At 38.6% G+C, this 12,303-nt stretch overlaps 1 protein-coding gene across 5 annotated transcripts in view; it reads right to left on the minus strand.

Annotated features, from left to right (window-relative positions):
• Positions 1-12,303, minus strand: part of usp19 (ubiquitin specific peptidase 19) — a 29,638-nt gene that overhangs the window by 16,870 nt on the left and 465 nt on the right. For 3 of the 5 annotated variants that reach the window (XM_041798812.1, XM_041798810.1, XM_041798814.1), the window contains exons 2-10: positions 10,529-10,910; positions 6,127-6,255; positions 4,591-4,727; positions 3,829-4,395; positions 2,151-2,529; positions 1,810-1,966; positions 1,628-1,699; positions 1,407-1,522; positions 198-436 (exon numbers count right to left, since the gene is read on the minus strand). In XM_041798812.1, the coding sequence (XP_041654746.1) occupies positions 198-436; positions 1,407-1,522; positions 1,628-1,699; positions 1,810-1,966; positions 2,151-2,529; positions 3,829-4,395; positions 4,591-4,727; positions 6,127-6,255; positions 10,529-10,745 (2,013 nt within the window). In that variant the 5' untranslated portion in view covers positions 10,746-10,910. The remainder of the gene's footprint in view (positions 1-197; positions 437-1,406; positions 1,523-1,627; positions 1,700-1,809; positions 1,967-2,150; positions 2,530-3,828; positions 4,396-4,590; positions 4,728-6,126; positions 6,256-10,528; positions 10,911-12,303) is intronic. The other 2 variants (XM_041798813.1, XM_041798811.1) reach the window with 1 other exon arrangement.

Raw genomic sequence — 12,303 nt, forward strand, 5'->3', positions numbered from 1 at the left:
CAATAAATCATCAACCTAAGATTCTCTGTCAACTTTGCCATCCAGCTTTTCAACTGCATCAATCATCAACAGCTCTACTATTATCATATCGCTTTTCTCAGACTGATATGTTGCTAAACTGATAAGACTAGACTGACCAGGCCACTTTACTTTTACTTTCTATTTAGGTTCAGATAAGAATGTATCTCTCTACTAACCGTGGTAACAGTGGGCTCTGGCTTGGTGATAGAAACATGCTCAGAGACAGAACGAGGAGCCACCGCATCAAGACCGCCATCCTCCACCCTAGATGAGGCCTTAGGGGTTTTGGGTTTCTCCTCCCCAACCCTTGGAGGCTCCTCTTTGGCTGGCAGGCTATGCTGGCTGCTTCCCGGCTGGCTCTTCTCCAAGCAGGCAGGACTGGAGGGCACGGCAACTTTTGCACCACCCACTGCACCTTAAACAGAGGACAATGGAGCTTGTGGTTAGAATATGATCTATCTAAAGTGACAGTGCAGCATCTGGGAAGAAAGAAAATACCACACACTTCAGCCTATAAATACTCTGAAGCCTCCGAATTTTACTTGAAAGCTCGAAGCTGGTCCTGTTGCTTAAAAAGGCAGTGATATGAAGAGAGAAAAAACGTTAATTTAGTTGCATCACAGCAGCTACACTTTAAAAAGGTTAGAAAACTACCAACAGTTCTACACAGACATAAAGGAAAGTTCCAGATTTTGTTTAACTAATGCTAAAGATGTGCCTCTTTCTGCCCAAAACATGAACTCCCCCCTCCATCACAGCCCCTATTCTCTAATTCACAGGCCTGCAAATACAGTTTAAGTCCCCTTAGCATTTTATAAAGATGCACAAATAAATGTTAGTGTCTGTTACAGACAAACAGAAAGCAAAGAGGAGAGAGACAGCAATTTCTCCTGGTTCCTTAAAGTTTCCCTTTACATCCTTGCCTGTGGACTGATGACAACTTTACAGTCCTGTACAGAAACTGGCACCCATAAAACTACCTGAACATGAAAATATTCTAAATTCCAGAAAGTGAGCAGAACCACTGCATACATTTCCTCTAGTTTATTGAAGATAAGTCAGAGGAAATATGATTTGAGGTAGGCCCTGTAACGAAAATCACATTTAAGCTTTTACTGCCTTTAAAACTTTAAGAAGTATGTCAACCTACCAAAACATTTATTGTATCATTTGACTTTAACTTGTATCATATTAAAAATCAAATATCTGGTATTGTGACAACTCTAATGAAATGTTACAGCCTCTATACAATATCTCCAAATTTCTGCATCCATTAGAATTACACAAGCTCAAATAATTGAACCAAAACGAAAGAGGACCGCAGGAAAAATTAAACTGTAAGTGAATGTAGAAAGTGTTTAACAAGTAGAAGCCTGGCAGCACACCTTGTGTGGCTGGAGCCTCCAGACCCCCCCAGCGCTGGCTGTGCCTCTTTTTCAGGGTGATGTCCAGCCGGGACGGGGTGAAGCAGTAGCTGCACTGCTCAGGCTGGATAAGATTCCTGAAGCATTGGAGAAATAAACAAATACAGAAATGTTAACATGTAGATCTATTCTCTAAAACTGCTCATAAAAACATCTCTGACATAAGTGGCTGCAGCATTTACCTGAGTTTGACTTGCCACTTGAAGACTGTGTTTGGTCCACAGTCTGAATGGAGCCGCAGAAAGCTAGCATCACTGTAAAACAATTGCACAGAAAGGATTTTTACTTTTTGTTACTGTAGAACAAGATGTCACGTAGAAATGCCGCATCAACTGTTTATTTGTAGCACTTTCACATTTATTACCTAGTCTGGAATATGAGAGTGAAGTCCTGTTCCCTGAAGATGACCCTGGCTGTGTCCCTGCAGATCCCCTTCATGTAAACATTCACCACCATCAAGTCTGTGCCCTTCTCATACGAATCATTCTTCACGAATTGCAGGTTGACCATTGGCTCAGGGGCTGCAGGGGAGTATTAAAATCATAATTAACTGATTAAAGTGTGTGCTGATGGCAAACTGAAGAGTAAGAAACAAGACTCCAAAAACATAAATTGGCTTTGACTTTTTTCTCATTAATGCTAGTTTTATCACAAATAAGTGTGTGCTAATCCAATTCAAAAACTTCAGCATTTCTTTCTACTCACCTTCCTGTTGCTTTATTTCCAGAAGAGGCTCCTCCTTTGACTGGTCCCGCTTCTCTTCTCCGTCAAAGCTGCCATGCTTCTGGACTAAACTGGGTGGCTCTTCTCGTTTGGGAGTCAAACCAACAGCTGGTACTGAACCCGTTTCACTAGAGGGAGGCTGCTGGTGGATCAGAGTATCCTGCTCCGATACCTGCTCAGCAGGCTTTTTCTCTGGCTCAGAGTCACTTTTATCTTCCAGCATTTCAGGAGAGTTTACTTTGTTGTTGAAGCTTACAGGTTTGAGGCGGTCGCTGGTGTTGGCGGGTTCTGCTGGTTGGCTATCGTTGCCATGTGCTGTTGCTGCAGACCTGTCAGAAGACTGGTTTTGTTTCTCTGCCACCTGAATTAGGGAAGACACAAAAACTTAACTTCAAAGCCTCCACATTTTGTGCCTTTGGCAGTGTTTTCTACAACATCCTTTCATCTATTATCACTGTGGTGGATGACTGCTCATTTATTTCCTCATTTAACTTGGCAATACTGCTGATTAATTCACAGAATTCAGATTCTTTTTGTTGTTTTTTTGATTAGTATAAATTCCTTCTATGGCTGCACAATATATAGTATATATAGTTGATGTCTTATGGGCACACACTGTAAATGGTATTTTTTTCAAATAACTCTGCTTAGCCACCTTTGCTCCAACTCTTGTCTGCTACTCTGCGTTTTCATTGGGTGGCTGCCTCAGAATGGCCTCTGAAGGCCCTTTTAATAACCAAATGTCTGATGTCACTCAGGCTTTGTTGAATATTTCATACAGTCTGGGTGTTTTTTCAAAACATTGTTCAGTCCTAACACAGTCCTGTAATTGAGGTCAATACACTTGAAAAGACTATGTTGATACCAAGCATAATCACACAGAACTTCACTTGTGTATGTTAGAAAAAATTATCAGATTAAAGTCTTCAGAAATAGGTTCTAAAAGAGGTTCAGAACAGTCTGTATGAGGAACTACTCCTGATTTATCTGATAAAGTGGTCTTAACTGGTAATTTAGTAGTAATTTTAATCTGTAGTACCAAGGACTTGAAGGGAGATTGAATTTGATGATATGAGTCAATGAATCATGTTGTATTAATGTAAATCCAAATCAAAACCAAATGACCCAATTATAATCCCTCATGAGAAATGAATTGTTAGTGCAAGAAAAACCTTCTTTTCTAAAGCAGAGACCCTGAGCAGAATCAGACACATGGATGAAAAGCAATCTCTTCTCATCATACAGCGGCAAAAATGACACTACATGCATATCATTGGTAAAATGCAAAGAAATAGCATTTTTCTTCTAATAACATTTATATTTTTTATAGAAAGTAGGGTAATTGAAAAAAATGTATGCTGTTTTTTTGGGTGTTATGCAGTATGCATCGAGGATTGAAAACTATAAATGTTCCGCCCCAGCATTTAAAGCTAATTTCCAATGCCTGTCTCTACAGAGCCTTGTATAAATCATATGGGGAGCAGAGGCCACTATGCAAATGGGTAATCACCCCTTACAAATATGTTTAATGTGAGTAGGTGCACTAAAACTTGCAATATTCAGAGAAGATGTACTGTAGACAAACAACAAATAAGCTACAATAACAACACACAATAATTAGTGTTCAGATGAGCAACCAAACTGTCACAGCTTTTCTCACCTGAGTTTTGTTGGTATGGCTGGCAGGAGCAGCAACTGTAACTCCTGGTTTTTGATCCTGATCACTGTCTAGTCTCTGAGATCTGTTATCTCCATCTCTGCGTTGTGTTTGTGGGCTCCGACCAGCGGGCAGGTGAGTATGTGGAGCTTTACCATTGGCTACTGTAGACTTGACAGATTTTGTGTCCCTGTCTGCTGGTGAAGCAGCCTCCTCCTTGGTGTTCTTGGGCACCCGTACAACAGTGCGCTTAGCACTGGGCTCCTGCTGCTGCTGCTGCTCGCTTCTTGTGACTGTAATAGGCTTGCCAGTTGTGGCTGGGCTATCTCCAGTTCCACCTTTCACTCCTGAAGAGTCTGTAGCTGCCTTGTCACTCGCTGGTTTGTTTTTAAGGCAGCGCTTGACAGCTTTGCCACCACTGCGTCTTGACTCACTGTATGCATGTGAGGGGGAAGGCTGTGAGGCTGACAGTTTGGGCATCTCTGATGAATCCAAGGCAACAGTCTTCATCTCAGGCTCCTTGTCATTTTTGGTCTCTGTGGTTACTGCCTCCTTCTCCTTCTTGTTGGACTAAAGTAGAGTAAACAAAAGCAGAATCATGTTACAGCTTAACAGTAGAGTGAGCTGAACACTACTGATAATACAATCAGTAATAATAACTGATTTTCATGGAATAATAAAATAGTAGATTGGTATATACTCCAAAAGTAGAGGCAGGCAAATATTTATTTGAGTACAGGCACATTAAAATGTTAAATGACTCACTTTAAGTGAAGGCCAGATGTGAAAAGGAATCTTCTTCTGCATGATGACAAGCACGAAACCTCCCTTCTCTTTGTATTGAACTCTGCTACATGAGGCCTCAATTTCCTCCTGCAACTGGCATCTCCACTCACGTCCATCTGGAAATTGATAACATGCACCCCTTAATAAAGTAGAACTTGTCTGATAGTGAAAACTTCAACTGCAAATTAAAGCAAATACAAGACGTGGGGCCAGACATAAATTTACACATTTAGGAATATTTGAGTTACAGCATTTAATACTGTGTTCACAGCAAGGTTACAGTAAACTTAAACTAGTAAAAATTACGAAAGATCATTTTAGTTAACTGAAACTAAATTGAAAGCGAAGCTTTACATCAAAAATAGATAAAGCCATTGTGGCCTTACAAAACTGACATAATACCGTTAATTTTAGTCTTTTACACTTGCATACTGACTGTCAGAGTCACCCAGGCATGTGGATTGTAAAATAGCTGATTTGATTGAGGAAGAGTTCAGACAATGGTAAATTTTATGTCTTGTGTTGTATTCAAACATCAAATTTGAATTCTGAGGGGTGAAGAGCAGTCTATTTTAGACCGTTTTTAAAGATGTATGTTTACTTTTTTCCTGGTCATTTTGGGTCTTGCCATGGACAAGTATCCTGTATAAAAAATTCTAAAATGAAACAAAGCAAAAATTGAAAACAACATTTGAAAGTGAAATAAAAATAAAAAAACTAATAGTATATACGTGAAAGACAACGGCTAGTATTATAATCTTGGGAAGGAAATCAACTATAGGCATTTGCTTCTTACTGCCAAGACAAAAAAATTAACACGCAACATCATTAGCACAAGTGTGTTCAGTTGCGACTGTCACATACTGCATGATACCTAACATGATTAAACATTCACCCCATTCACTGTGTACTCTAAGTGTCCACTTCACTGCTCAGAATGTGCCGAAATACATAACACAGACCAGACCAGCAGGGGTTAGCACCACTTTTTAACTGCTTTTCTCCCTCATTAGGCCATAAATGTGTAAAGATAGCAGAGTAAACTGTCAAGTAAATAAACCTTGTCGGGTGCTGGTTTGACTGAAAACAAATTCTCAGTAAAGAAAACAAGTGGCCATTGGAGGTGGGCAGAGTGACAGAGAGATGTGGGATGTGAGTCTGTCTCGCTGCATGCTGAGAGCTAAATACTGTGTGATAACTACTCCCTACGGCAAAAACAGATGGTACTACAAGAGTGACACAGCTGCACAGAAACTGCTTGTTGTGGACTTCTTTGAACAAATGGAAACTGTGGCACAGGAGGACAGTTTTTTCTTTTTTATTTTAGTGGAGTTCAAATCAACCATTTTTAATGTTAAGTCATGGCCAAGCACTCCTCATCCATGCATCGACTTTCTATGAGCTTCATGAAATAAGGCATTGCTTTTGGTCAAACACATTTTATACTGTCACACCTGTATCTTTTGTTTGTGCTAAACTGTGTCTTTTCCTCTTACAAGCTTCAGCTGAACTTACCTGGGAAAGACACATGGCAGTGTGTATCGGTGAAAGTTGTGTTGATATCCTCTGTCCTCTGCACCCCCTCTCCACAGCGCAGTCTGACCGTCACTTCATTGACATTTTGCTTCCAGTCCATAAACACATCTGAAAAAATACAGCAAAAAAAAAACCAAAAGATGCATCATCAAGGCGTAAAACTGATGTAATGAAGTTTCTCTTTACAGTTTGACTACAACAAATTTATAAATGTAAGCTATGCCTAGTGCACATGACAATGTTGAGTTTGTAGTGAGGTCTTTAAAATCTATTAATAGACAGAGCAGTTGATCCCATCTGGCAAATACGGACCCAAAGCATTAAAAATGCCCACATGGACAAACACTAATCATAGGAATCCTGTTGGTTTCTTTTTTAAGTTAGACCAGTAAAGAACATCATGTGTCTTTAACATGCTCAGTAAATAAAGACATACAGATTGAAAAGCACATTCTCCTATATTCAACATGGCACACCAGTGCACCCATATGCTCAAGTGGGTCAGTTCAGAGTGCTCAGGCACAAACTGAAGCACAAAGTACAGTGACAACAGCAGATGGGACATCTAAAATTACCCGTTGCTACACAAACTTGAACCACGTAAACAAATGTACGACAGCAATTATCAACATGCTTACAAGCAATAAACATGCTTTTAAACAGGATCATAAGCATGACACATCAGGAAAAAACAAAAACATTTACCATTTTTCATTGTGACCTCAAAAAGTGTGAGTGGTTTAAAAATTAAAATACCATTCCTGAAGTACGTACACAAAATATCCTTCCAGGAGTCATGTACACTCACGTTTAGATTTAGCCTACGACAACAACTAGAGAGCCTCAACTTTCCCACAATAACTTCTTCATTCTAGCTCAACCCCTCGAACTCAAATCACTCTAGAAAGGTCAGGAGCAACATCCAATCCCTTCTAGCTGGTGACTCCAGGACAGCCATGCCACAGTACTCGAGTGTACACTCTCATGACTGCGTGAAACATCAAACTGCATTATCAATGAGGACTTCCACACATTAACACACAATGAAACAGTGTTTTAATGCATTGTGTTTTTGGTCATAACAAATGAACTTAGATTTTTATGTGAAGCTTTTCTGGATAATCATTATGACTGCCTTTCTAAAAAGTAATTAACTTTTACTTAAAAAGTTACAATTAATCTTAACTATAGGTAATCACTACATCAAACACTGGAAACCTCAAACATTGCAGTGTGTTAAAATTGTGATCCAGCCAAATGTTAAACAAGCTACATCCAACAATTGCTCAAAAAACTCTGAAAAAGGAAATCATACTGTGTCTTAAATCTACTTTTTCTAGGATAGATTGTGTCTACTGTAGTTTTGTGCACCTTTAATCATATTCACTGGAGATGTGCTCAAACAACCAACTTAAGTTAGTAGTCGGCGCCAGGATTATTCCGTACGACTATTAACTGTTAATAATTTTCTAAGTTAAGCTCCATAATTCTGGTTAAATGCCATGCCTTAAGCTAGCACCTTCCACTATGGGATGCAGTAGCCCTGGTTAATGGCTACTGCCATGCTGTCATAATGGTCTTCTACCTTGATGTAAACAAGGTTGATGTTTGGATAGCATCGATAGCAACTAAGAGCACAATGTCTTGGCAGCATTTGGATCTACAACTGGAGATGATGTTGTATTTAAGCTGTATAAGGTTACACTCAAGTATGTTTCCTTGACTGAATAGGTGACCATATTCAGGATAGACATGTGGATGTTCACCTGCAAGGAGGATCAAAAGCAGTCATAATAGCATTGCTAGCATTACCAAACTCAACAAAACAAGAACTGCACTGTGATCCCATGTTAAATAAACAGTACTCAAATAGATCATGTGTTGTAACTTTAGACCAATCAACCAAATGCAAATAAAATCTGCATTTAACCAGATTTGAAATTAGCTACAATACAAAAATACATATTATGTATAATCTCCGTAGGGAGAATACAGTCATTCTGTAACTAACCTGTGGCAGAAAAATGTGGCTACATAAAAGCCGTTTTAAGAATGAAAACTTCCTAATTGAGGAATACCAATAATTACCAAGGTATACATTTACACAATTGTTAGAGGCCCAAGAAATCATTATGATGGTAATGTTAATTCTCTTTCTAAATCACACTGAATGTACAAAACCTTTCAAACACAGTCCCACACTCATGATTGATTAAATCCTAATGCCAGCAGTGTACCAACATCCCCTGGTCATTTCTAACATTTAATGTGTTTAATATAATTCTACATCCAACAAATTTTTTTAAAAATACAATACTGGTAGATTGTTGTGAAGTCAAAGTGATGTCCTACAATGGAAAAAGTAACTTGTTAGTGCTTTCTGTTGGACAAACTATATAATAGCAACACCTGTTCACTGTATTTAAATGTTTGTTTGTTACATAATGAAACACCAATGCTGGGTGTGGGCCTCAGTGTTTTAATGGTAGCCTATAGCTCTAATTCTAACCACAAGCACGAATAAAGTTTTCTTTTCAGCCTAAAAATTTCCCAAATCATTCAAGAGCACTGATGACTTACACTCTCAGTCAGAAATACAGCGGACAACTAGTTAATAAAACAAAACAAATGCAACAGCAAAACAGGAAAAGCCAAATAAGTAAAATCCACGCAGCATGCAACTGTGTGTATCCACTTAAAAAGCATTTAACAATTAAAACACTGGTTAAACTGGACAAGAAAGAAGCAGTCTATATTGTATCCTCTCAAAAATGCTTATTTTGTAGTTTATTATCACTGCTCCAGAAACCCATTTTTGAGCAGTGATACTTTGTGTCAATATTGTATTGATTCTTGCATGCAAAGGGTTGGCCTGTTGTCATACAAATATTACATTTATACAAATAGAATTATAAATTTATCGCCTTAACTAAAGTGATAAGATTGTTTTCAGGCCATAAAATTATTTTTAATTGAATTAATTCCTGGTCAGGTTTGCATAGTTCATGGGGATTGAGCAAGAATTGGTAAAAGCAGCAGTAAATAACTTAATCTCAATACTGAACTAACATCTAAAAACCTTACAACTGCTTAAGTGCTGAAGAATATGATTTCAGTACAATTAAACACCTATTACTAATAAAAAATCTAATATTGTAGAAGCTCTAGTCCAAGCCTATTTAATTAAATATGAATGAATCAGATTGTCCTAACTGCAATGATTTCAGTCTGTCACTAATGTGGAAAGCTATTTAAAAATTTTACCATGACGTTGGCAATGCCAGTTTTCTGCTGTTACTATGTTGTTATTAAATAAATACTTGACAGTTTGGTTATTACATTAAACAGATGCTGAAAAACTTCCTTTCTGGGTATTAAAAAAGCACATATTGCTAAAAAAAATGCATAAAAACATAAAGTGCAAATTATTTAAAATACAATTACACTGCATCTCAGTATAAATATTCTTATATCTATTATTAGGCTTCTGATGATTCACAACCCTAATAATATTAACACTGATGTCATTTGTCAATGCGTTGTTTACTACACCTGTAACTGCAGCAGTACATTTTGCTTTGCAACAGACAGCTACAAAGTACGAGACTGCTTTGTAACACCTGAAAGCCACTGTTTAAAACCTGATTTTTTTTAAGGAGTCAAAGCAAATTTTGTTGTTCATAAACAAAGTTCTTTTGGTTCAGACCAAAAATTAATACTTATATCCCATCTTTGCTGTCAAACAAAATAAAACTTTAATCAAAAATGTTCACTAGCTTCACTGCATTAAAGGCACATTGCTACATTTTTTGTGTATTACTGCCACTAATTATTAGTCAGTGGAGCAACAGCTGAAGGATGTGAGCGAACTTGGCTGCAGACTTGTGCATAATCAACAAAACGGCAATCAGCTTGTGAAACACTGCTCTAAAGAAATTAAGAGTATGTTGTAAAATACATTTTTATGCTACCAGCACCACACTAGTCCTCTTACAGCAGTTAGTGTAAATAATATGCACAGAAAAGTAGCATTACAACAACAAAGGCATGGAAGAAGACAATTTAAAGGAGCTGGGTTTGCAAATATTTGCTAAAGGAAATACATAAAAATTAACTGTGTGAGACTTTAGAGATGGATTCGCACAATAATACATTAAAATCTTTGAGAGCATCAGTATACATACAATACAAACTTCTTCCAAGCTTACAAAGTTACACAGAAATTGTCAAACAGGTCTGGAAGCTGCAGCATAACACAAATTGTTAATTGTGTGTTCCCTCGCAATTTTGCAGAATGTAAATAAGGCTGAATAAGGCAACATGATGATGATGACTGAGCTGACTAATGAGTTAGTTATACAACACCTCAAGTCCTACTTACCTTTCTTGACTTCTGCAATAACCCCGTCTAAAGCTGCAGCTGCTGCCCTCTTGGCCTCTTGACTCTCCTGATTTGCTCTGTCCTTCTGTTTCTTCTTACTGGTACTAGAAGACAGGTCTGAACTGTTGTCCCTTCCACTGCCTCCTCTTTGTTGAGCCCCACCACGACGGCCCGCTGTCTCACTACCGGCCACACCACTACTACCGCTGCTGGCCATTTTCAGGCACTTGGCACTAACAGGCTGCCCGTCGCCGGAATCACTACCGCTGCTGGGGTCTGGATCTGAGGTGTGCCTCTTCCTTCCTGGCCCGGCTATCTTGGCGATGATAACGGTCTGACCTCTCCCAGAACTGAATCAGGAAGGATATCAACGGATGGGGTCCTGAAGAGGAGAGCAGAAAGACACTGAATTATCAAAACAAGAGATCAAAATTGCTGTTGTTGAGCAAAAATATGTGCTATTGGCTAGGGCTGGAAAATAAATTGAGATTTTAAGATATATAAATATGTTCAAACGGAGAGAAAGGATAAGACAATATGCTTTTGATCAATGTAAAACATGTGGCATTGAATAAAACCACATGTTTCTCCAAAGCCACCAATTCGTCTGTTTCTCCTCTCACGTGTCTCCGCTGAGAGCAAAACTCAGACCACAAGATAATAAGTTTCACAAACAGGCTTTTTATGCTATTTTCCATGTACATGCTGGCATACTGTTGATAAAAGTGTCTGTATGACGCTTGGCATTTGGCCCATGTGAATTTGACTAGGAACTGACTTTGTTTTTGTTTTTTTATTTAGAATAAAATACTAGGATATAAATCGTGCATCGCCATCCAGCTTAAAATACAAAAAATATTTATTTGGTCCATTTCGTTCGGTCCTACATAAGAGAAGTCAACATGGTGCAAGTTGAACTAAGGTAATCATGACAGTATTCCTTAGCCGTTTGAATTAGGTAAACACACAATCTCAGAGGGACGAACAGAGGTTTCAAAGCCGCAAAGAAATTAGAAAGCGGTTTCAAACACGGCAGAAAAGACATGCCGAAAAACTGTGTCATACAAAGGGAGACACATAACGCTAGCGTACAACATTAGCCGAACTAGCCCGACATTGACCGTTGACTCGTTTCCTTAGCATTGCAACGGCAAACTGCTAGCTTGGACAGTCAAATGACAAAGGACAAGAGCTAAATCAGCCATTTTATTCGGCATTCGTTACAACACAATTACTAAAATCATGGTTGTCGTACATTAGGGCTGGCCAGCACGCCTAGCAATGTAGCTTTCTATCCGCAGGGCTGTTAGCGTTGTAACTTAGCCAACCGACTGCAGAGGTGCGTTTGTTTATGGCACAGGTGTCTGGAGGTGTCAGGTGAACGTCCATTTCAGGCATTGATACATTGGCCTGTTTGATGCCGTTTGCCCTCAATGCATCGACTGTGTTGTTTTCAATTAACCCCTATGTGGTTTACATTAAAGGGCTATTTAATTACCCAAAGATGTAATTTTTAATTACTTTAACGAAATTCTTAGTCCGCACATTACAATTTGGCTTCACCATTCACTGCAATGTTTAATGAATTAACTATTTTAGGGTTTATTGGCTTAAAATAACTGATACTGCAGGTGAATAATAGCAGAGGGTTACCGTTACTCGTTAATGATAAAAAAAACAACGTGTCCTGAATATGTGTCTTCCAGCGGAGCGCCGTAAGGTTCGTATAATCAAGCGCTCCTCGTCTTGGATAAGCTAATGTCATTAGCCACATC

Source organism: Cheilinus undulatus, linkage group 11 (assembly GCF_018320785.1).
Source record: "Cheilinus undulatus linkage group 11, ASM1832078v1, whole genome shotgun sequence".
Classification (NCBI taxonomy): Eukaryota; Metazoa; Chordata; class Actinopteri; order Labriformes; family Labridae; genus Cheilinus; species Cheilinus undulatus.